We start from the raw sequence: 25,379 nt of genomic DNA on the forward strand, positions 1-25,379 counted from the left end.
AAATTTGTCAGCATATGTTAGATTTGTGAGAGGGTGCCAATATAAATAAGTACAATCTGTATATGTACAATCTGTTGACCAACCAGTGAGCCACTTTAGTGACAGCATGCATGTATAGTATCAGGCTTGGCATGACCACAATGTCAAAATTGCAGAAATATGCATTTAGGGATTTTGCTGTGCACCCTAACATTAGTACTTTTTATGTGCCAGTATACAATATATTACAGTAATGGGACAGTTATTATATTAACCATGTCAAATTACATCTTTCCAAATAACATATGTTTACTTAATGACCAGCCGGGGTCCAGTGAAAACATCTTGATAAAGCTTTGATTGCTTTAGAAACCTGAGCTTGCAGTTTTAGACCTGAATCACTTCTCTCCATAAAAACTAGGTCAAAAGTTATAATGTTAGGATAGATAAGCAATTTTCTTTTCACTGCCTTACTAAAAGCTGACTTTCTGCTTGGATAAGAAGGGAAAAAGGAGGCAGAGAGTTTGACTGACCTATATTTTGTGACCGCTCAAACCAAGGCTGACCCTGTTTTGTTTTGTGGCGGGGGAAGAATATAGCTTGGATCCTGGCACAGAACCTCTCGGCCCAGGCGGATGTTTACTATCGGTTTGTTATTTCACACATGCTTTGCTCTGGTGCAATAAGCAGGCCTTCTCCCAGCATGGTGCAGGCTTAGGATTGGAAGGTAAACTTAGTCCCTGTGCCATGTTTATGATCACATATGAATGACATATGTAGCTGGTAAATAACATGTATTTGCCTCCTCTACCTCCTCAACCAGAAGCTGCTGGCTCCCAGAACCACAGCCTATGCATTTCCAGATTGTAGCGTGACTCTAAGTGTTTACAATTCTTTTCATGCGTAATTCATTTATATAAAGCAGACCATTAAAGACTCTGGTTTTCACCATGATTTGCCTTAACTGTTCAAAATAAGATTTATGGTGCCATTAATGCCAGTGCACACCCATTGCCCTCCTCCTTTGAGCAGCCTCATAGTCTGGACAGCCGGCTCTATAGGCTACTGCGCACTTTCTTATGACATACTTTGTGCCAAATTTACAATTATATACCTCTCTATGAATAATCAGTATGTGTCCTGACATCACTAAACACTCAGTAAAAATAACTATCAGTCTTCCTTAGCAAGGAAGATTTTTAGCTCATGTTGCTAAGAAATAGATTAACTTTAAAGTCCGAAGGTCAAATTCACAAGACTTGATATCCTCCATAGAGGGGCATTAAAATATACAAACGTGATGCACAGTATAGGCCAAAGAGTTGAAAGCAGCATTGCAAAAACAAATTATGAAAAATGTAAATAGGCAATTACTTTTTCAGTAGACAGTTTATATCTGCAGCAATAGCATTACCTATCTGATCCTACATTAGTTTAGCTTATGGTGACCCTTCTGCAGATTTTCACTGCAACTGTAATTACATCAACTACATTCTCACACCAAGATGCTTCTGATGAACTAAATCAGATTAAATTAGGATTAAAAACTGATCAATCTAAGGAACTGTTAATAATAATATTAGTGAATGCCATTCCCAGATAATACGTTAAAGTAATCACTTTGTGTAATTTGAAAAACTGTATTTTGGAAAAGTGTATTTAGAATAGATGGCAGTATTTAATCATGTAGTGTTGTGTTGCTGTAATTGTCAAATTGACCTTATAACTGTAAAATATTCTTGACCTTCATTCTTTTCATACTCTGGGCTTGACTTGTATGTGTGTATCTTCCATTGATTGTTTGGATCAGTTTATAGACTGTAAACATTGCATTATGGGATGTCTGTGACCGCACACTGAGAAGAAAAACTCAAAATTATGGGAAGTCCCGAACTGTAACTATAGAGTAGAGTCTGCTGGTCTGTCTATCTCAGTCCCTGTCTCTCTCTCCCTCCCTTCATTTGCCTGCTACAACTGAACCAGCTGTCTTTCTGTTTCAGGGGCTCTCTCCAGATATCGTCCGTTACTTGGCTTTTTTCTCTTACTTCGCCCTCCAGCTGGCCCAGCTTTTCCTCAGCTGTTTCGCAGACCAGGCGCCTCCCAGCAAAGCGACCCTTAAGGTAAGAGAACGCATCTTGCACAAGCGCAAACAACCCACTGTGAATCACCAAGTTGTTTACTGAAATTTTTGGATGATAAGGCCTAACCCTACCTGTGAGGAACACAACCTACCGTCATTCCTACAACGGTCGCTCGTGTGCAGTACCATGTGATTAACAAAACCTCATGATTTGTTGGAGCAGACGTTTTTTTTTTGAGAAGCCTGATTTGACTCATCCTAAGTGGCTGTTCATCTTCAAGAATGAGGCCCACCTGCCTTGATGATGATATCTGCCCAATTTAAACCCAAGACTATGACTCACAGAGCCTGCAAAATACAGCCAAGACATTGTGCAAGAACATGAAATGAATGATGAGTCCAATGTAAATTTGATTTGTGTTCAATTTGATTCTTCTCAAGAGACAGTGGTAAAAATCATGCACTGCTTTAGACAAAAACAAGAAAACAGACTTGGAGGAAACCCTGCCTGAAGAAGCAGGCAAGTGAGTGAGAGTGTGTGTGATGAGGATATAGCCACAGGCGTGGGTGCCACACCCCATGATCCTCTCCTGGCTCAGTCACTTCCTGGGTAGAGTTATTCACGGCATCCCGTAGAGTGAGACCTCCGGTGAAGAGGCGGGAGTGTGTGTATGTGTGTGTTTGGTTGTGTTTGGGTGTATGGGTAAGGGGGCAGAGCTGAGGTCAGGTGTGGGTGGAAATGTGTTGTAACTGAACCACGCTAGGCACACATACACACACCAGCGCTCTCACTTACTCACACAGACACTCTCACTGATTTTCTGTTTACTCTGTGTCGTGTGGCCAAATGCTTTTTTCTATGCGCCCAATACTACCATCCAAAACAGCAATACTCTCCCCCTTTTTAAAAATAAAATGCCCTCTTTGTAATTTGCAGTATTGTGGAAATGAGACCACCCTTTATTTATTTATTTTCCAACTCGGAAGGCCATTAAGTAAAAGTATTTCCTTTTTTCACAAGGTACTTCTGAAGAGATTATATAATATATAAGATATAAAATAACCCATTTCATAAGGACGGGGAAGGTCAAAGGAAAATAAGTGAAAAGATGCCAGTTTCAAAAAATGGATTAATGATACAGAGAAAATGGAACTCCAAATAACTGCAACACCAAATCTGTCACAGATAAAGAGGTCTCTCATCTTTGAGTGATACAAGAAAATCAAGCTCTGCTCTTCTGACAAAGAGGTGTTTCTGTCCATCCTTTCAATGTCAGAAGCCAACTCAGCTAAAAGTCTAAAAGTGCAGCTTTCAGTATTACATTACTGAGAGAATGAAGTAGAACCAGAACACCAAAACTGGACCATGCACCAATGGATCTAAATTTGTAATTGTGTTATTAGATTGTGAGGACAAAACTTATATTTACTTGATAAGGTAATCAAATTATATTCTTTGTAAAACACAATTAAATTTCTTTGTAAAACACATCACGTCTGTTTTTTTGGCAGTGAAAACTGAACAACTTGTACCTAATGGCCATTTAGAAATGAAATAAATAATGGGTTTTAATAATCTCTGACACAATACCATATATAAATCATGTTAAATGTGAAATGAACATAAATGCATTTTGCTTGCCAAGCAGCTTTTAATTTCTCTCTTTGATTTCTCTCTTTAATTTCAGAATGCATGTCCCGTTCAGGATGCATCATTTCTGTCAAAATTCCTCTTCTGGTGGTTCAGAGGGTAAACAAGATGACCATATCTTACTTCATGTTTCCTGATAGTTCTACCTGTTTTTATTTACATTGTTTCATATTTGTTTATATCAAATTGACCTTACTCCTCAAACTCAAATAGCCTGTATGTGGGCCCACATACCTATTGTTTGCCACATAACTTACTTAATAGTTTCATAGCAGTTAGCAAATACTTAATAGTAGTTATTGAGTAATACGCTTTAAGATTAATTACTGAACAATTATCCTGCACTTTAACTGCAGGGGCCTGTATGTAGGTCCTCACTTCATGTCCTCTATCTTCTTAACTACCTAAGCTACATATTAGGTTCATAGCAGCTACAGAATAATTAATTGTTTAAGGATCAATAACTAAATGATAAGCCTGCAGTCTAAGGAGTTAAAGACATGAAACATGCAGTAAAGTAAAAAAAAACATGTACGCATATGTTTGTGTACGTATTTCTCGCAGGTTGGTGGTTAAAGGATACCGCAACCCTCTGCAGGCAGAAGATCTGTGGAGTCTAAGGAAGGAGGACACGTCAGAAAAAATCGTCTCAGATCTAGAGGAGGAATGGACCACAGAGCGAACCAAACTCCAACAGTATGAAATTCCACAACACTGTTGAGCTCGCTAGATTCACCATATTCTGACAGCATGCAAGCTTATTAAACCTTTATTCTGCTGAATGTAATGTCCAGCCATATACTGACTGCATGTTTGATTTCCTGACCTTAATCATTAGAAATCTACAGTTATTAATCTTCATGTTGCTATACATTCAGTTGACATTACATACTTATTTAAATCTAATTACATAGCTGTGTGATTTATTATAGTTTTTTACAGAATTACATTTACATCACTTACTTTACATGTTAAAAGACTCAGGTTGGTGCTTCAGATTTTGTTTTATGTCAGTGCACAACTGTAGCTCTTCATCTCATTCATATCCCATTAAAATATGTCGGTTTTAAATACAAACACGGTAACTATGAACTCTAAGGGTTCCTGGCCTTCATCACTGCTATACCGGGATGTGTTATAGCCACCGGACAACAAGTTTTAGTGTGACATGTAGACACGTTTTAAGCTCAGCGTTCATGTTTTTGTGGTTACTTTTGCTGCTCTGACTTGAATAATCAAAGCAATCAAATGTTAGTCTGAGCGATGCCCACAACAAGGACTTCGGCCTTAAATTCATCAGATAGAGAGCCCACATGGTCACTGTCGAGACAGTCAAGGCATGTGTCACTTAGCTGGCTTGTTAACATGCTTCAACTTTGAAGATACAAAGTCTTTTTAAGTCCACTGGATCCACTGCTAAGACTTCACGTGTCAGAGGTCACATCTTTTTTATGATTTGTGGAAACTCTTCACACATTGCGGTGTAGCATCTTTTTATGTAAGTCTGCTTTTAATTAGCGGCTTGAAAGGCACAGTGATGTGCTTATAGGCTGGTAATTTGTCGAACAATGACAGAAACATGGCAAAAACACTTCACGTTTTTTTCTTTCCACAAAACAAAACCTAAAACATACAGTTTAACTTTTCATCAAGTTCTAATCTTAATAAAATACCACCTCTTCTAGACACACTGATGTGGTGTTTTTTAAAAGCTTAGAATCTGCACTTGCATTGCCTGCCACAAGTAAGAAATAATTCGTCTAAAATCACAAAAGCTTTTTCATTTCTTCTATATTTCTTCATTTCTTCCCTTTTTTGGTCCCATCATTAGGCAGGAGAACTACTTGAGCAGTGGTGTGCCGTTGGGGTCCCGCTTGCCAGATCAGGCTCAGCTCCTGAGAAAGCTGCAGAAGGAGCAAAGCTCAGGCTTCTGCCTTTTACGGACCCTGGCCCGCAACTTCGGGCCCTACTTCCTGTCTGGGACGCTGTGCCTCATAGTCCACGATGCCTTCATGTTTGCCATCCCACAAGTCCTCAGGTAAGTTGGTGAGCTAGCATGTACAGCAAACAATAATACAAATCTTCCTCTGAGTCAATGGTTCATGCCACAATGACCACAACATATGCTGTTCCTTGAAAACAAAAACAAACCATGCAGCTCAAAATGTAATTGGATTTGCCTTGACAAGGTAACACTTCACTTGAATCCTGCTACATAACATTGACAACACCATGTCATAAACATATCGTGGCAGATACTGTCATAAATGTTGTCATGACTATTTATGTTCGGTAATACAATGCTGTCATGTTACCATTAGCTTTACTTACCATGACAAATCTAATAATGTCTGATGTCATGAGCGCTAACTAGAGTGCACAGTAAAAATAAGCATGTGGCATAAGCTGTGATGACATCAAACATTATGGCATCTGTCTAAACAATAGCAGGTAATGGTAACATGACATTTTCATTACTGAACAAAATCAGCTACTGCACATGATATGACAGCATATGATACCTGCCATGACATTTTAATGGCATGATTTTGTTAAATCTTATGTAGCAAAGTTCACATAAAGTGTCACCTACATCTCTCTGCACAAGGCTTAGAGACATCATTAAGTTAGCCTAGATAGTTACAGCCTTAACCCAGAATGGTGGTTTCATTTTACACCATAAGTTTTATTTCAGTATCAGACAAAAATTGTTAATCATGTAGGCTTATAAACATTACCATAGTGTAGTGTCATAAAATTGCTGTGTTCAACAGTTATATCTGCAAATGCCTGACAAAATAATCAAATACTGCAAACGTTCTAAATGTTTTGAGAGATTCTAAGCTATTAAGCACAACATTGAATAATGATTAAAAACTCTTCACCCTACAAAAAGGATGTGCCTGTTAAGGTCATGCACAAAATATTATCCATACGATTGTTCCAAGTTCAGAAATTTCATGTGTATCCTTGGTGAGAGTGAGAGAGACCTCAAAGCCTGTGTCCTAAAAGTCCACTCATCAAATAAACACAGACTCTAAAATAAACCACCTCCCACAGCTTCAAAGACACCCCACAAAGGCTTTCCAAATGTTTTTCAGGTCACGTCGTACGGTTCACGATATCTCTGCAAAACAGGAAGACACAGTTAGCAGCAGGTGCAACGTCACCCAAGCCAGACAGAGATCGCGTTGTTTATGCCCGCAGTGCGGCAATTATGGCTTCGAGTCTGAGGGACATTTGACCACAGCGCCGTGCCCGGTGCAGACGCGTCAGCCCTGAAGCAGCCTGAAGCGGAACCTCTGAGGTTGTGGTTTAGAAGCGACCACTGTAAGAGAGTGGCCTGCCAAGTACAAGGTCGAGACAGCCACCAGTGAACTGCTTTAGTGGATGTTGCCACTTTGAGACCAGCCTTGCAGTTTGTACCCTAAAACGATTGTGTTTGGAATTTAGGTAGAGAAAGCTGACTCTGGATCAGCAGCATCAAATTCTGTCCACAACCCAGTGGCAAGGAAAAGCTGACTTTTTGTGTGTGGCCAACTGAGTTTAATCCCATTGACCTACTGTACCGGTTGGTGGTGTCAAGTGTCAACACAGGGTGGGTTTTGGTGGGAATAGTATAAATGAGCAAAGCTGTTTTTGCCCCAAGGACAACTGATATAGAATCCTGGCATTTTTGGCCAACTCTACGTTCTGTGGAGTCTGCCAAACATTAGATTTGCCAAGTATTTTTTTCTTCCTAAGAGTTCAACAATCATTCTACTGTTCTTCATTTTCAAGATATGTGCAGAAGGAAAGCTGGTACCGCATACGGCAACCATGCACTACTGCTCCTGCTGGACGTGTGCTCCAGTGTGCTGTTCTCTCAAGCAAGGGTCATAGCTAAATGGTTGATCTGCTCCATTACCAAACCACAGTGCTGAATTATTTTGAAAGTCATATTATTATAATTCTCCCCAAAGCCTCAGGCTGGAGCACCATAGTGCCACCAGGATGCCCTCTAGGTTTACTGGCAGAAAGCACAGCAGATGTTTATATTTGTTGTTATTGTTCAAATTATTTTTTGCAGAAGCAAAACCAGCTGGCCAGCATGTAATTTAATGTATTTTAATGCTTTAATATTAGCTGAGCATGTCTGCTCAGTCTTAATCGGTCATCTCTCATCTTCTCTTTCTCCCCTTAGTCTTCTCTTAGGTTTTATGAGCGAGGAGGATGCTCCACTGTGGAAAGGATATTTCTACGCTTCACTCATGTTCCTCCTTTCGTGTTTGCTGTCTCTCTTTAACCACCAGTATATGTACACCTGCTTTACTGTGGGCATGAGAGTCAAGACCGCTGTCATGGGACTCGTCTATAGAAAGGTCTGCTCTAATTCTAGAGATATATATTGCAAAATATATGTATGCAATATGTAGAGCATTTCCTTTTTTAGTTCAATTATGCATACCTGCTATAATACCTACAGTAAATATAAGAGCCAGATATTGGATTAGTTGCAAATTGTATATTTTAAAATTGATTTTAAAATAGAGGCAACTCCCTGAGCTCATTTCATAATTGTTGACTATTTCCCTATTTTTTGCCTTACTAGTCTCTGGTAATAAGCAGTGCAGCACGTAGGACGTGTACTGTAGGAGAGATTGTGAATCTGGTTTCGGCTGACACTCAGAAGCTTATGGATTTTGTGGTGTACTTCAATGCTGTATGGCTCGCCCCCATTGAGATCGCCCTTTGCCTCTTTTTTCTTTGGCAGGTAAGCTGAACCATTGTCTTAGTAGTTTTGGGGACAAATGTGTTATGACTTTTAGCCTCTGTTTTCAGATGTGAAGCACCTCAAGGAAATGACTTGCAACTCATTCACATTTAGCAGGCCAAACATTCTCCACAAGGGGGCAGTTAAATAATTTTCGTGATCCATAAGAACAAAACTTTGCATGAGTGACACTGTATGTCCTTGCTAACTGTGATACTGATATTCTTCCACACTCTTCTTGTTTCAGCATCTGGGCCCATCTGCTCTGGCTGGCATTGCCACAGTGATTCTCATCTTCCCATTAAATGGATTCATTGCCAAGAAGAGGAGTAAATTACAGGTGTTGTAGATTACAGGATATCTAACAAAGAATGGCAGATAGTAGGGCCTAGTTAGAATGATGTGACTTGATCCTACTAGCTTTCATTGAGTTTTAACACTGTTTTTGGGCTGAAGTAAAATATTACAAAGAAAGAACCCAGATATATCAGATAATTTCACATAGTTAAAATTGTTTGCATATGCAACATCTGCATCACACTGTCAGCAACCAAAAGTGCCAAGTTCCTGAACCAGTCCATTCTAATAGTCCATTTTTGGATGCAGATACAGTGGTCTCAAAACAGTAACAGCCCTGATCCTGGATCAGACTCAGGTTCTTTGGGTATACAGTTTCTACTGGAAGCCCAAGTGTCCACACTGGCTGTGGATCAGTCCTTAACCTCCACAGCTGGTTTAGATAGCGCAGCAAGCACAGTGTGGGTGTGTGGGTTGGATTCAAGCTTCTCTCATTCCTTTGATGTCCCTGTGTCTCTTTAGACGGAAAACAACCACACTGAAACAAATGGCAATAAAAGTTATATTTCTTTCATTTCTTTTTAGAAAACAACAGATGCTTGCACTTGGGCTGCTTCAAGTGACTTCACAATGTGCAAGGACATTGGTTGTAACCCTGGCCTATGTCTCTGTCTCCTGGTTTGGGAGACACTGGCTGACCTAGTCCTCTAACTGCCTACTACTGCCCTACTTGGCTGTTACCAATGTGAAAAATTGAGATATATAAAGAATAAGGAATGCAGGCAAACCTAACCCAGCTCTTTGTGTGATAAAGCTGTGGACAAACAGACCAGAGCTTTTCACATTTGTCACATTCCATTATGCCCGCTGGCCGATGAAACCACACATGTGCTAACCTACTTTGTAAATCGGTCAACCTCAATGTTATGTTAGCTATGTAATGCACAGTAGGCTTCCATCTATATCAAGTCCCTGTATTTTATTTTGAAATAATACAGGAGATTCAGATGAAGTTCATGGATGGGCGAATCAAGCTGATGAATGAGATCCTGAATGGCATAAAGATCCTGAAGTTCTACGCCTGGGAAAAGGCTTATCTCGAGCAGGTTCTAGGCTACAGAGAGAAAGAGCTCGGAGCCCTGAGGAAGTCCCAGATCCTCTACTCCATCTCCATTGCTTCCTTCAACTCCTCGTCTTTCCTGGTGTGTAAAGTTTACTGCAGATGCTGCAATAGCAGCAGTTTTATATGTTTACAGCATGCCACCCCACGTGTCTGACAGTCTTAATTAGATTTTGTGATTGTCTTTCTTGCTTTCAAGATTGCTTTTGCCATGTTTGGAGTGTACGTTCTCATCGATGACAAAAATGTGTTGGATGCTCAGAAGGTCTTTGTGTCCATGGCACTCATTAACATCCTGAAGACCCCTCTTAGCCAGCTTCCTTTTGCAATGAGCACCACCATGCAGGTAGATATCTAGAGCTGTAAAAGTGCCTGAAAATTCCTTTCCAGTCATGCTTCTTTCTTTGTTTAGTTATTCTCGAATTTTAGCTGCTGTACAACGCATGAGAAGAGAATCTTCTGAAGCATCTCTTATGTTGCAGGCTGTTGTCTCGCTAAAGCGCTTGGGAAAGTTTTTGTGTCAAGAAGAGTTAAAACCAGACAACGTGTCCAGAGAGCCTTGTAAATTGGGTGAGTTAGCACTATATTCATACTAACAGGTGCTCAAAGATGACTTCTTCTGTAGCTCTGTCATATGCTTTGAATGGAAGTGCCACAGATTGATGGCAATTTGTTAACAACTGCTGAATTCCACAGCCGCGTGGCAGCATTGCTTCACTTCCTGTTCTTCTCTGGAGAGATAGAAAGAGAGAGGGAGGGAGAGAGAGAGAGAGAAATTAGAGACCCAGTGCAGCAGCCCACGGTAGACTGCGGTCTCTACGTAGTCTTCTATTTTCATGAAACGCAAACACATTTTTGCCCGGCATCTGTCAGCAGCGTTGCAGACAGCTTGTGAAAACAGCTATTTTGAAGATGAAGCTAATTAGACCATGCGTAATTAAGGGGAGTCTATTTCACAAGCTGCAGGAGAGGAAGTTTACTTTCACAGACAGTCCCTCCTCAGCTCTCACCTTAAAGGCTCCCATGTGGCAGTACTGTATGTTCGGTTTTGCACAGGTGTTTAGAACAGCTAGTATTTAAACAACACTAGAGTATCCATGACGTAGTATGGAAGACTTACTGTTAATTTCTCTCTTCCTATCTCTTTTGTTCTCTGTTCCTCACTCAGATGATGATGGTGTGGTGGTTGAGAATGGGACATTCAGTTGGTCTAAAGATGGTGCTCCGTGTCTAAAAAGGTATAATAGTAGTATAATCATGATTTTGCTTATGTGACTAGTCTGATAATCTATTAATAGATTATACAATAGTATAAATAGGAATAGTGTGTCAAAAAGTAACTTGTATTTCTAGGATCAATTTCCAAGTTCCTCGTGGCGCACTGGTTGCTGTTGTCGGCCACGTTGGCAGTGGAAAATCGTCATTACTTTCTGCAATGCTTGGAGAGACAGAGCGGAGAAGTGGAAGTGTTTCCATCAAGGTAAGAATTTATATATATATATATATATATATATATATGACTAAAAAGTGACTAAAAGATAAAGATAAAATGAGACTCCTAACAGCAGTCACTACAAAAAAAGAAATTTGCCACCGCAGGCTGCTATATCACTGAATGTGTTTGCGATTACTTGGATTGTGAGAAGCAGCAAATTCAACCAACTTCTGAGACTGAACCGTGGAGGTGTGAAAAAATCTCTCTGCAGCTTACCTTAAAAAAATAAAAGCAATACTCCTGAAAAGAAGCTGTATTGAAGTGGATACACCAAATATTGCAAAAAATTGATATGTTTAGTTGTTGTTTCATTTTTTGTTTCTGTTTAGTTTTCTATTTTTTCTAAATAACTTGTAATTTTATTTGAAATGAAAAGGTGGTTTGATCTCTTAACAGTATTTGTTGTTACACTGTGTGCATCTGTTCTTGTAGGGTTCAGTGGCCTACGTTCCCCAGCAGGCCTGGATCCAGAATGCCACACTGCAGGACAACATCTTGTTTGGACGAGAGAAGAGAAAGAGCTGGTACCAGCGTGTGCTGGAGGCCTGTGCCCTGCTGCCTGATCTAGAGATCCTGCCTGCAGGGGACGCCACTGAGATTGGCGAGAAGGTGCTCTTATGTGCTGCTTTTACTTTAAAACCTCTAAAGTCATTTAGAATTATCGTGAAGTCATATTTTTGCAGGTTTTTAGGTCTGTTTTACCCAACTATTGTTCATTTCAAGGGGTATTATAAACAGATGACTTCTACTGTATCACACGATGATAGAGAAATGTAGCTCATTATGTTTGTAGGCATGCTTTAGTTATGCTAAAATCTTTCCCAGGGTTTAAACCTGTCTGGAGGCCAGAAGCAGAGGGTGAGCCTGGCTCGTGCGGTGTACAGGAAAGCTGATGTCTATCTGCTTGATGATCCTCTGTCCGCTGTGGATGCTCATGTGGGTCAGCACATTTTTGACAAGGTCATCGGGCCCAAGGGTGTGCTCAGAGACAAGGTGATTTGGTGTCTTTATTTTGTTAAGACTGAGCTAAAAATGATTCCACTATTTTTAGCACCAACATTATTTTAGTAAAAGTGAATCTTACTGGTATTAGATCAAATAAAAGAACTTTCTATCATATGATGTCAAGCATAAGAAACCACAGGTGATCAAGAATGTTCTTCTAATAATCATCTCCAAGCAGAGACTTTCACTTGACTGGCTGTGCAGTTTATGTGAGAGAAAGCATATTGTGTCTTTGACAGACTCGAGTCCTGGTGACCCATGGGATGAGCTTCCTGCCCCAGGCTGATCTGATCCTTGTGCTGGTGGATGGCGAGATCACTGAGAGCGGCTCCTACCAGGAACTACTGAACCGCAACGGGGCCTTCGCTGATTTCATTCACACATTTGCCAGCTCAGAGAGGAAGGAAAGCTCAGTGCAGAGAGGTCAGTCTAACACCTTTTTCTTTACAGCTCTGATTAAAAGTCTGTTTAACACAAAACAGCACTCCACAATAATCATTGTCATTTATCCGTAGTTAGCCAAGTTGATGTTGATGTTTTTTTTCCACCAACAGTTCCATAAAGCATATGAATGTGTGTTGTTGTTGCAGGCTCCAGAAGGTCCTGTGCAAGGCTCAGTGTAACAGATTTTATGCCATTCTCCAGGGATCTCTCTCAAGAGCAGCTGATTGGGTGAGTGATATGTTAGCATCTGAACAAGGCAGTGATGTTAACCATTTAAAAGGCCAAGATTATTTTTCAGTAACTACGTGGACTTCATTGCAAACTGTTTGAGCTTTTCTTAGATTATAGAAGTGTGTAATTAATCTGTGGGCCCGGCAGCAAGTCTAGGCCTTTTAAGGGCAAAGATCCAATAAGCAATAATGTGGTGAACATAAAGGTGCTGGATAAACGTCAGTTACCTGTAGGAGATTGTCCAGGAACACATTCACCAATCCGCTCAAACAGCATCCAGGTCTTCATTTAGGTTCCGCACACTTGTATAGTGTATAGCACATTATGACTTAATGTGAGCTATAAAAAGCAAATCTTCGTCCACTATGGGTAGTCATTTCAGACTAGGGCTGGTTTTCACAAACAGGACTGACTTTGGATCAGATTGCTCCATATTTATGATGGTAGAATGAGGTTTTGATAATGTATTTTTACAGAAATTATTTGGGATATTTGGGTGACTTTATAACTGTTGCGGTATTAGAGCTAAAATTTGGACACCCATTAAGCCACAACAGATTGATTGCATGTGGGGTAACTGGTTGGTTAAATTTTCTGCCAAAACATTCCTTCAAAGGACCAATTGTTGCTTCAAAGTCTCTCTTACTCTCTTTCTCTGTCTCAGTGGCGACACCAACAATGTCACTATGCAGAGCGTAGAGCCAGATATCGAGCAGGAACAGATCCCTGAGGAGCTGGGGAAACTGACAGTGGTGGACAAAGCTCGAATAGGCAGGGTGAGTTTGGCAGCATTTAAAAATGTCATTTTTGTTTAATGTTCTCCCATGTAAGTCATAGCTATTTAGTACATCCTGTCATTGTTTTTCCCTAATCTAGTCATGTTTGTCTGCCTTTTTAGGTGAAACTGGAGCTGTACATCGAGTACTTCCGCACCATTGGCTTGGCTCTGATTGTACCCATTCTCTTCCTGTACGCCTTCCAGCAGGCTGCCTCTCTGGCATACAACTACTGGCTCAGCATGTGGGCCGACGAGCCGATCATCAACGGTACCCAGCTTAACACTGACATGAAGTTGGGAGTCTATGGAGCTCTTGGATTTGCACAAGGTCAGTGAGAGGTAGAGAGTCCATACAAACATGCACATGCAGACATTTGTAGTGTTTATTTATTCTTAACTACTTAAACTACGAAGGATTGTATGTGGGACATTTCAAATTTCTTTCAGCATAACTTGCGTATTAGTTTAGTTGTAATCACCTTATAATTTATAGCAGTGATTGAATTAGATGAACCTCTGTGATGTGTTATCAAGTTAGAATCATGGGAGAGCAAACAAACTGGATTTGATTCATGGTTTATATTTCACTTACGCATCTAAAATAAAAAGAACAATTTAACACCTAATGCTTCTGTTGCTTTACTGAATTTCAGGCATAGCCATTTTTGGCACCACAGTGGCCATCTCTATTGGAGGCATCATTGCCTCTCACCAGTTACACCTGGACCTCCTAAAAAATGTCCTCCACTCCCCCATGTCCTTTTTTGAGTCCACCCCCAGCGGCAACCTCCTGAACCGATTTGCCAAGGAGATCGACGCTATCGACTGCATGATTCCAGATGGCCTTAAGATGATGCTGAGCTACTTCTTCAAGCTAATGGAAGTGTGCATCATAGTGCTGCTGGCCACACCCTTCGCTGCCATCATCATCTTCCCCCTAGCTCTGCTCTATGCATTTGTGCAGGTATGGCTGAGGCAGCGCTGTCTGGGGAGGGGAGAGAAACTGGGCTAGATCGCAAACCACATGTGCTGATGTTAGCACCAGAGTTAATGGGCTTTTTCACCAGTCTGCTGACACAGTTGCTACCTGAGTCCACTGGGAATATTAGAAATCCTCTTACGTGTCATGTGGGTTTTGACTGTTTCTGTCTCTCTCTTTCGCTCTCTTTCTCTCTCTTTTTCTTGCATTTCTCTTGAAGAGCTTCTATGTGGCCACATCCTGCCAGCTGCGGCGTTTGGAGTCAGTGAGTCGCTCACCCATCTACACCCACTTTAACGAGACGGTGCAGGGCGCCAGTGTTATCCGGGCCTTTGGCGAGCAGTCGCGTTTCATCTTACAGGCCAATCAGAGAGTTGATCACAACCAGACCGCCTATTTCCCCCGCTTTGTGGCAACCAGGTGAGCTGTAATGCCAGGTGAAGGTGGTATTTGACATCATCAGGCCTAAAAATAAGGATGCAAACATATTAGAATCAGGGCTAATTTTCATGTACATATCTGCCAATACTGATACAAAAACATTAATACAATGTAGAAACTGAAATTATGTCTACCTGGATTAGAACATTTTTTTCTAAAAGGTTACAAACTGTAATAAAATGAGTAAAATACAGACATTTTAGCACAGAAAACAGAAAACCCAGCATCACGTTAACATTCTGGTTAGCTGGAGTGTACAAAATACATCAAATATCAGTTTGAAAGTTTTGGTTTTATCCTCTTGGAAAGCATGATGACCATGGTGTTTTATTTGTACAGTGTCATTTCATATGTAAATACAACTCTGTATAAGGATCATCCATTGAATTCAATCCAAAGGCTAATTTGAGTTGTCCTTGCTTGGAATTAATTGCATGACGTCTTGTGATGAATGCAATGTATATGACATGTACTGTATATGCAATGTAACTCTCTAAAATTCCAAAGAAATTCAAAATCCAATTGTGCGAATTTACCTTTTCTACACACTAAACACATTTAATCCTTAGTCTGTCTAAGTTCTACTGTCATATTCCTCAAGCAGCAGTCTGAAAATACTGAGAGTACAGGGGCATTATAAAATAACTAAGCAGCATTCCAAGTCACAGAGTGCCATTCTTCACAACCTTTCTATGCAACTGTCACAGTGTTACAGCGACATTCAAAACCTTTCTTGCGTGAAAGCCCTGTACAATTTGAAGAGGCAAAGCGTGCTAACTTGGTGCATCTCCTCCTGTGCAGGTGGCTAGCGGTGAATTTGGAGTTCCTGGGTAATGGTGTAGTTCTCGCTGCTGCCATTCTCTCTGTGATGGGAAAAGACACTCTGAGCCCGGGAATCGTGGGCTTAGCTGTATCCCACTCCCTCCAGGTGAGAGTTATTACAACTGCTGATAGAATCCTCTATACAAACATTGCCTAATCTACTGTAGCTGTTACTCTTTCCCTTTTCCTCTTTTGCAACATTCTGTCAAACATGCACCCCTCCTGTCTTGCATAAGAACCACATTATTGGATGTGTCTTCATTTGTGGTTATTGAGGTGATATGAAATTGAACCGATGGCTTCCCATGATAGAGCTTTAAGCTGCTTAGCAGACTTACATAACGCAGGCTTATCCAGAATCACTAACTTCAAGTGTGGATTTAAACAGCTGACTTTTTCTGTTTCAGGTGACAGGCATCCTGAGTTGGATTGTGAGGTCTTGGACAGATGTGGAGAACAACATAGTGTCGGTGGAAAGGGTGAAGGAGTATGCAGAGACACCCAAAGAGGTGAGACGATACTGCACATCAGGGCATTGTTAACATTTAACACGTGACATTATTTGCTATTTAAAGGAGAAAACTATCATTGTAAATTTTAAATTTGTATATGAAAAATAATTTGCCTAATTAAATGATGTGAATCAGATGAAGCGGTACACAAAAATGGAGAGCTATTTGCCTGTTTAGCACAATGAGTTATGTTCACGAGTGGTTCAGGAGCATTCAAATACAGCTCGAGTGCATTTACCTGCTATTATTTACATCATAAAATGGTAACACCAAAATAAAAATAATACACCTGTTGATTGCTAAACTTGTGTTTTGAGTAAAAATCTGTTGATTTTTCTGATTCCATTTGTGCGTCCCATGAAAACCTTCTCTTTTTCTCTGTTTGCAGGCAGCATGGACCTCTGAGTGCAACGCTCTACCATTTGCTTGGCCTCAAACAGGCACCATAGAGTTCCAGGACTATAGCTTACAGTACCGGAAAGGTCTAGAGTTTGCTCTGAAAGGCATCTCCCTACATATCCACCAAAGAGAGAAGGTGAAAGAAATCTGTATATTCATTTTAACTATGACAAATATGGGCCAGTTTGACTTACCAAATCAATATTCTCTATGCATATCTTGGATAAAGTATGATACTTGGCCATTTTAATTCATGATATGACTGAAGGGAAATCTAGAGTCATATGTGATGCACAAGACTGAGGGCTTTTCTGCTTTCAGATCGGCATTGTGGGAAGGACAGGTGCAGGGAAATCGTCTCTGGCCCTGGGAATCTTCCGGATCTTGGAGGCGGCAAAAGGAAAGATTTACATTGATGGGATTGACATCGCAGAGCTCGGTCTCCATGATCTCAGGTCTCGCATCACTATAATTCCACAGGTAAGAAAACCAAAATGCTGGAAAATCTCCAGCACATTATGATTCTTCAGTTTCAAACCCTTTAAAAAAACTGTAATTGTACAGTTTTTTTTTATATGGTTATGACATTGACTTCTATCTGAAATATTCTTTTGGTTGACTCTCACATCTTCCTGCAGGATCCAGTGCTGTTCTCTGGCTCGTTGCGTATGAATCTTGACCCTTTTGACACATACTCCGATGAGGAAGTGTGGAATGCATTAGAACTAGCTCATCTCAAGAACTTTATTTCTGGACTGCCAGACAAACTCAACTATGAGTGCTCAGAAGGAGGGGAAAATCTCAGGTTTGAATGTCTAGAATGTTCTGTATGTGTGATTATCACAGTTTTTTTGTGGAGCAGCTATATTAATAATCAGTTATCACTGTCAGAATAATATTGCTGCTTTGCATGTTTACCATCTGTCCATATATATATTTTTATATATATTCTATATTTTTGCATCTGTGACTGGTCACTCACCTCTGTATTTCATTTTGTAGTCTTGGCCAGAGGCAGTTGGTATGTTTGGCAAGGGCCCTCCTTCGTAAAACAAAGATCTTGGTTCTGGATGAAGCGACAGCAGCAGTGGATCTGGAGACAGACACACTGATTCAGTCCACCATCCGCAGCCAATTTGAGGACTGCACAGTTCTCACCATCGCCCACCGACTCAACACTATCATGGACTACACAAAGTAAGCATAGACTAACCATCAGAGAATTTTTTTTTTCAAACTTAGTCGGTCTTGGGATATTTCTGGGAGAAATGACAGACTTTGTGATTCAATGCATGTTGATATACATTGACCCAGTACTGGACCATAATACGACTATATTAAGCTGAATTAAACTGATATACACTACAAAGCTACAAGGTCAACATGCTCATTTCTGTTTCTCTGCACTGCTCTCTAAAGTTGTTATTGAGATACATTTCACTAGATAACATGGGATTTTTCAAAATATTCCACAGTAATTCAGAGTGCTTTCATATAAAATGTTGCACTGTAGAGGAACTTGGGAACTTCTCTTCACAGTGGCGTTCGCAGAAACTAGGCAAACATGGCCATTTTATTTGCTATCCCAAACAATCAGCAAACCTACACACATCTATGTTATGTGTGTGGGTGTATATGTAATGTTGATGATGGAAAATGGTGGCAAATCTAAACAAATACATTTTGGGGGGCACCTTTTTGCTTTATAATTTAAAAATACCCTGCATGCTCTCCACCATTAGTTTTTTTAATCTCAAAACTTTCAGAAACCAATGTCTCAGGTTTCAGGCAGAATATTCCTAAGCACTGTGTGCAATAACTTTCTGATTCCTATCACCACCATTGTAAACAATTCTGGCTCAGGTTTCTCTTGAACCACTGTGAATGACTTGGTTTCCACGGTTAAATTATGCAGAACACTTGAAAAGTCAGTTGTTTACTACTGTCAAACTCTGGGGACCCTCTTAGATTGTATCCCTGGATAAGGATGCGGAAGAGAGGGCTGTTTAACATGCTGATGTTAATCACTATTCTGTTCTTTTGCAGGGTTATTGTGATGGACAAAGGACACATAGTGGAGATGGACTCCCCTGCTAGCCTTATAGCACAGAGAGGCCAGTTTTACCGCATGTGCAGAGAGGCTGGGTTAGTGTAAACCGCCGCTCTCAGTCTGCCATCATCAACATCGCTCTCAATCTGCCATCATTAACAGCAGTCTGCTGGCGCCCCCTTGTGGTGGACTCCAATAATCAGTTTTGTTGGCCAGTGTAACTAATGTACAGAGAGAAAATCTAGAAAAAAAACACTCCCATTGGTGCTTCTGTGGAGAAGATGGGTGCTTGAATTCTCATTCCTAATAATTCCCAGACTTATATTCCGAGCATGTTTCACAAGTGTACAGATATGTATTCACGGAAGCCTTATTTACTCAGGTTGACCGCCTTTTTCAAGGGCACAACTGTACACATCCTTTTGGAACTGGAAGGTGAAAGCCTTTCACTTATGCCTTATAACATCTCAGCTGTTGCTGAAAGACAGAACAAGTTGAGCTGAAGACTTTGCCACTGGCAAGTTTCTATGTTGGATTTGACTTGAGTTGATAGGAAAGCATCTGGTAGAAATAATGTGTAAATAATTGTTTATAAACGAGAGCTGATGACACCACTGTGCCCTCTTTAACCTTTCCAATCACCTAAATAATTCTTATAGAATGTGAAGAACACAGCACTACCGTGAGTTTGATGTTATCTGTGGACCACATTTTAAAAGAGGACTATTTTTATAAATGTAATTCAAGCTGTTAGGTCAGGAGATAAAGGAAAGCTACATTAAGGTGTTAGAGAAACATTACAAATGCCATGTTTACTGACAGCGTAACTCAAAATGCCCTCAGAAGCAGCCGCTGAGTCTCCCTCTCAAGCCCTTTGTTTATGAGGGAGTCTAGGAGGAAAACAGTGGTGCAGTCCAACTACATTGTGGCGTTTATTTCTAAAAGAGCAAACGCTTAAAACGGTCAATGAAAACATGATGAAAGGTCCTGTGGTGTGCCAACACAAGCTAGATGTTGAATCTAGACCTTGTAGAGATAAGACTAGTAACTGATGATACACTGAAAACACTTGCTAAATTTCACTTTATTACCAAGGCAACAGGGATTTCCCTTTGATATTGAACTTGAAGTAAAACTATTTTGGAATATTTAGTTCTCTATGTTACTGTAGAGCATGTATGCTCTTGTACTTCCAATCCATTCAGAATGGAGCTCAGTACAGAAGCTATTCTTGTTTTAAAAGCCTTAAGACAATATGCAAAAAAAAGCTGTAAGTAAATCCAAGTACTTCTGCATTTTATTTATACGTTTGCCATTTTATATTGCTTTTGTATTGAAAATCTGTCAAGGTTTGTTCATATCACCTATATGTAAAATATTAAAACCTTTTTGAAATTCTGTGTAATACTGATTTCCTCATACCAGACAGGTGCACTACTCTTCATCCAGTCACCCAGCAAAGTAATAAACACCCAACCAGCAAAAACCAGGGCAAGATATCTGAGTACCAAACTATATTTATTGTATACAGTAGTAAAGGACAACAAATAATGTACAAATCAGTACAGAAAGATGAGACCACATGGATGCTGATTCAGCCCGACCCTTATGGATACCAGTCTGCTGGACAACACAGCAGAAGGCGAGAAGCAAGTTTAGGGGGAGGGGAGGATAAATTAGACCTTTCCTCTCTGGTTAGACCAACACTTCCGTGGAGGGACAGCAACAATTCCCTTTTGCTTGGAAAGGCAGTAAACTTTGGGGAATAAAAATAAAAAAAAAAAATAAAAAAAAAATTCTGCCCTCCTCTGAAACTTCATTATAGGGGACACTATAGACACTTGTAATAAAAACCTGGATTTAGTTTTCTTCAGAGTTTGGTCCGGTACCTGATCCTCACCGTTAACAGGACTATCTGACCAGGTTTCCCCTCCGGTGGTCAGTCAGAAAAGGCTGAAAGTTCCCCACAATCCCAGCCCCCTTTGATACTTCATGAGTGAGGCAGCTCAAATTAAAAACTGGAGGGTGGGAAGCAAATGAATAGAACGCAGGGTGGGCATCTCTTCAGTTAACAGACATAAAACAGATTCCGGCTTAAAAGATACTTAAAGCTGCATGAGACAGGCATACAGGGGGAAATCAAACAAAAAAAAAGGTCTCCTCATTCTGCAGAATATATTGACAATATGGGAATGGACCATTTCGGTTTCGATCTGGGGAGCACGGCTGGATTGGCAACTGTGGCACGACTTTCAGGCCATTATTACACCAAGAGACGCAACACAGTTCAGATGGCCATTTTGAACTATACACCTTAGGGCAGCCATCTTAGTCTTGTCTGTGAGCCACATTTGCCACCTCACAGATGGTTATATATTGGAGGGGAAAAAACCTGGTTCCACCCTATGAAAACTAGGGGGAGGATGTTCAAAGAAAACTGGCAAAAGGGGAAAATGAACAGTACAGTTAAAGAGAGCATTTAGAGGAAAACGAGTCAAATAAAACAGCGGAGTGGGAGCTCGCTGCATGGAGAGGTTTAGCGAGAGCCGCCTGTCTGTTGTTGAAATACATCGATAGTGTCCTCGTCCTCCATCTCCAACTGCCAAAAAGAAAACAAGAATCATTTGTACAATTAATGAATACTCAGTCAAGTTGGTATACCCCCCCCACCCTGTGGAGACAAGCAATTAAAGAAAAATTCTTTAATATTACTTTAATATGCACAAATCTTTAATATTACCAACAAATTAACAGGTTAAAGGAAAAAGCTCAGTGCTTTTCGGTTCTATTTATTGAACAGTGAAGACTAGCAGGTCTTTGCTGAACTAACGCCTTTAATACAATCATATGGGCTGTAATGTCAACAAAAAAAATGAGCTTGAAGTGCAGCTAGAACTTTAAAATCATCCACTGCATCCAAACCACTTACACTTAATTTATAATAAACATCAAGCTACTTTGTCCTCAAGAGGCTACTAAGCAATTATGTAGTCTCGTCCGTTTTCCATTATTCTTAACTAGACTGTTGCTACTCAGCATAGCATCCTAGGTAAGGTAAGCAGGTAAACAAGACAGGCTTTAGATTTTACACTCACACACACTGAGCATGTGCATTAGGGTGACGTTACCAAGCCAGTTTGCAGCGCAATCCTGGATCTCACTCGCCATGAAGGCACTTCATCTGCAACACCTCACCTAGCGTTTATTTTTGTAGCCGATGTTATGTTGTTCCTCCCACACTACTCCATCTCTCACTTCCCTACTGCAGGCTCTTTAGAGAAGAGCGTTCAATTTCAGATTCGCTTAAAGGTGCACGTGAGGGAAAACTTCATATGCTTACCTGTGCCGGTGTGTCTGTCTCATTAATTGGCTGTCCATCGAACCTAAACCTAATCTGTCTTATTGACAATCCCTGCAAGACAAAGAGCAAACAATGCCATTAATACAACATTAGATCAACATATACTTTAGAGTTTCAAGCATCCAGGGTACACACTTGCGATAAGATGCTGCCACTAATCTCTCAAATACGGTCAGATGCACACCTGTCTTTCGCAGTACGCTTTCATTAATTTGCTGAGAGGTGTGTGCCTTTTGATTTTGAACTGGACCACCGAGCCATCCTGTCCAGCCACCTTCAGGTTGATGTGGTCGTTCTCCGTCTTCACTCCCTCCTGAAAGACATGCAGAAGAGCCCTCGTGAGATGTCTGAACATTTAAAGCATATACAAATGCCACATGGCTGCCAGTCAAAGGTCAACATCCAAGTTAGCACACAAACGACCCATCTTAATGTACCTATCCTGGATTAGCACTAATAAAGAGAGGGGGGGGGGGGGGGGGGGGGGGGTTTGGGGGTCCGCCACATGTTCTGACCAAGTGTAGATTTTGTCCTTTGGGTCCTCAAATACAAAAGCGATTGGAGACTGGTGGAATTGCATACTTTTAATGCAGACACAATAAATGTACTTTTACTGTGATGGCACATCTGATGAGAGAAATAAAAGATAAAGTGCTCGTTTTCCTCCATAAACTTTGCAGCAACCCCCCAAAAAACTAGTTAACGAGGCTGAAATCCGCTTGCTATTCTCCAGCTTCTTATTCGAATTTCCCCGTTCCACCTTAAACGGTGCAGCTGTTCTATTCTAGCGCCAGAATGGAACTGCTGCACCATTTATAGCCAACTACCGTTAAGGTGGAACGGGAAAATTCGAACAAGAGGAGAAGCTGGTTTCAGCTTTGTCAAATTGTGAGGCTGGAGCTGCGACCAGGTTCCCCCCTCGTGGCCATCTGGGTTCAAAAGAAAGTCGGAATTTTTTAAAAATAAAATAACTTTCGCCAGCAGGCAACACACCGTCTACCGGCTCGGGGTAAAACGATGCGTCGTTAATGTGGCCGCCGTCGTGCGCCATTTTCGCATCTGGTGCAGCGAAGCTCCTGCGTTAGAGCAGCTCCCAAACCAGCCTCCTCACACCCAATACTGCCGTTTAAAAGACTCAAATCTTTATCAAATGAGCCGAAGAAACACCGGGCGGGCTAAAAGACGCCGGCGTTGGTCAGATTTAGTCGATTCAAGTCGGGGGCCCGTTGCGCTCTTCTCGTAGCGCCACTTCGCTTTCACAAAGGAAAAGCCGCAAAGCACGACGCTGAGCTTATACACGGCAACGACAAAAAACCGCGCAGAGGAGCCAAACAACGGCGCACTTTCAATGGAAGACGCCGCGTTCGAGTCTAAAAGACCAGGATTACAAATAAAATCTTGTTTAGGAGTTTAAGCTACATCTGTGAGGAGAATGGAAAAACCCCGCGGCCGCACGCTGGCTTCCATTTTCCCGCACAAATGCGCAACCCGCCGACTGCACAAAATGAAAACGGAACTCGGCGCTGGCGCTCTCTCGATCTCCCTCTCCCTCTCTCCCTCCTCTCTCTCTCTGTCTCTCCCTCTCTCAGCCTCGCCAACACACACTCGGACTGATCCCCGGGACGACAGCGAGTCGGCGGCTCACCTTGGGCTTATCCTCAGACATTTTCTCCCGTTTCTCCGCAGCTCGCTCCTCACCGTGTTTGTGTGATTTTTCTCCTGTCCGCCCGGCCGCCGCGAGCACGCGCCTCGCTTTACCTCCTCCGCCTCTGATTGGACGTCACGGCATCACGTGGCGCTCTCTGGGCGGGAGCGCGCGGCGCGTTCTCGTGCGCGCTTCTTTCTTCTGAGGGGGGGGGGCTGGGTCGCGCGCAGAGAAAAAAGGCGCGCCCAGTTTAAGCAGATAAATAAATTCGTATTATTATTATTAATAATAATATCATTATTTGTTATTATTATTATTATCATTATTGTTATTATTATTGTTGTTGTTATTGTTATTATTATTATTTCGGATGATTATATAATATCGGTTATAACGGGCATAAACGATGGACTCTTGAGTGGCGTCAGCACAGTCGACCATTTCCACATAATGGTAGTTCAGTGGACACAAGACAATTATGTCTCTAATGAGCCGAGCGGTTATTTTTTCTTGACCACTAGGGGGCGAGGCATTTGCCACACACTGTAGGCCTCAACAGACCTTTACTGGCACAGATTTTTATTCTCGACAGATCGTTCATTTTAAAGTCTCTTCGCTTATATGCGCTGAATTATTCTTCTCAATATATATTCTCGAATATTCCTACTGTTATTTGGGCACAAACACAGAGGGAAAGAAATTCCTTAAGATTGTCTCAAAGGAATAAATTAATAAAGGATTACTGATTACTAAATTCTTTCTCTTAAACCCCCCTTGGGAGAAAAGGGGAGATTAACATCAGCATTTCAGTGTAAGAGACTCTGGTGATGAATGAGAAAAGCAGGAGTTCTCCTTCATAATTTGACACACTGTGCTGCACTAATTCCAATTAAACAAAACTAAATGCATCTTATTGATCGACTTGACACTGCAAAGTGGTTTTAGGTACTGGTAATATCCAAAATATACTCAGAAAAGCATTTTGTGGTATATTATGATGTCATTTATCACAACAATCATAAGTATTGCCCAGCTCTAGATGCAAAGCATCACTCTTTTTCACTGTGGCTATTTACACAACCTAAATCTTCGTTTAGTTTGGACATGCCTACTTTATAATACTTATGTGGAAACACTGCATTCTCTGAGTGGTTTCCTTCAGCTTGGCCGCACTGTGTAAATCAGTTGGCTTTCCAAATTACTTTTCAAATTTTCATCACATTCACACAAGTATGGCACGTAACACCAGCGCCTTAAACAGAGCATAAGAAGCGGAATTAGCCTAGCTTTTTTAAAATAAAGGGTTTGATGTGGAATGAAAACATTTTTACATTACA

General features: G+C 41.0%; 2 protein-coding genes across 2 annotated transcripts in view; one reads left to right on the top strand and one right to left on the bottom strand.

The window, feature by feature from the left end:
- abcc6a (ATP-binding cassette, sub-family C (CFTR/MRP), member 6a) overlaps positions 1-20,474 on the top strand; it is a 28,862-nt gene extending 8,388 nt beyond the window's left edge. The window contains exons 5-31 of the mRNA XM_017703674.2: positions 1,980-2,099; positions 3,748-3,809; positions 4,275-4,406; positions 5,542-5,748; positions 7,894-8,071; positions 8,302-8,463; positions 8,711-8,803; positions 9,759-9,962; positions 10,080-10,226; positions 10,363-10,450; positions 11,049-11,118; positions 11,234-11,360; positions 11,808-11,984; positions 12,201-12,368; positions 12,620-12,803; positions 12,971-13,052; positions 13,720-13,831; positions 13,954-14,161; positions 14,487-14,797; positions 15,033-15,232; positions 16,055-16,181; positions 16,483-16,584; positions 16,976-17,122; positions 17,308-17,466; positions 17,625-17,791; positions 17,989-18,183; positions 19,033-20,474. Of these exons, the coding sequence (XP_017559163.2) occupies positions 1,980-2,099; positions 3,748-3,809; positions 4,275-4,406; positions 5,542-5,748; positions 7,894-8,071; positions 8,302-8,463; positions 8,711-8,803; positions 9,759-9,962; positions 10,080-10,226; positions 10,363-10,450; positions 11,049-11,118; positions 11,234-11,360; positions 11,808-11,984; positions 12,201-12,368; positions 12,620-12,803; positions 12,971-13,052; positions 13,720-13,831; positions 13,954-14,161; positions 14,487-14,797; positions 15,033-15,232; positions 16,055-16,181; positions 16,483-16,584; positions 16,976-17,122; positions 17,308-17,466; positions 17,625-17,791; positions 17,989-18,183; positions 19,033-19,141 (4,038 nt within the window). The 3' untranslated portion in view covers positions 19,142-20,474. The remainder of the gene's footprint in view (positions 1-1,979; positions 2,100-3,747; positions 3,810-4,274; positions 4,407-5,541; positions 5,749-7,893; positions 8,072-8,301; positions 8,464-8,710; positions 8,804-9,758; positions 9,963-10,079; positions 10,227-10,362; positions 10,451-11,048; positions 11,119-11,233; positions 11,361-11,807; positions 11,985-12,200; positions 12,369-12,619; positions 12,804-12,970; positions 13,053-13,719; positions 13,832-13,953; positions 14,162-14,486; positions 14,798-15,032; positions 15,233-16,054; positions 16,182-16,482; positions 16,585-16,975; positions 17,123-17,307; positions 17,467-17,624; positions 17,792-17,988; positions 18,184-19,032) is intronic.
- Positions 20,475-20,535: 61 nt separating this feature from the next.
- Positions 20,536-24,196, bottom strand: sumo3a (small ubiquitin like modifier 3a). Its single transcript, XM_017703676.2, has 4 exons — positions 24,043-24,196; positions 22,582-22,710; positions 22,377-22,448; positions 20,536-21,635 (listed from the first exon to the last, which is right to left on the bottom strand). Exons 1-4 carry the CDS (start codon positions 24,061-24,063, stop codon positions 21,573-21,575), a joined length of 285 nt encoding a protein of 94 aa, XP_017559165.1. The 5' UTR covers positions 24,064-24,196; the 3' UTR covers positions 20,536-21,572.
- Between the last annotated feature and the right edge of the window lie 1,183 nt (positions 24,197-25,379).

This window comes from Pygocentrus nattereri, chromosome 30 (assembly GCF_015220715.1).
Source record: "Pygocentrus nattereri isolate fPygNat1 chromosome 30, fPygNat1.pri, whole genome shotgun sequence".
Lineage (NCBI taxonomy): Eukaryota > Metazoa > Chordata > Actinopteri > Characiformes > Serrasalmidae > Pygocentrus > Pygocentrus nattereri.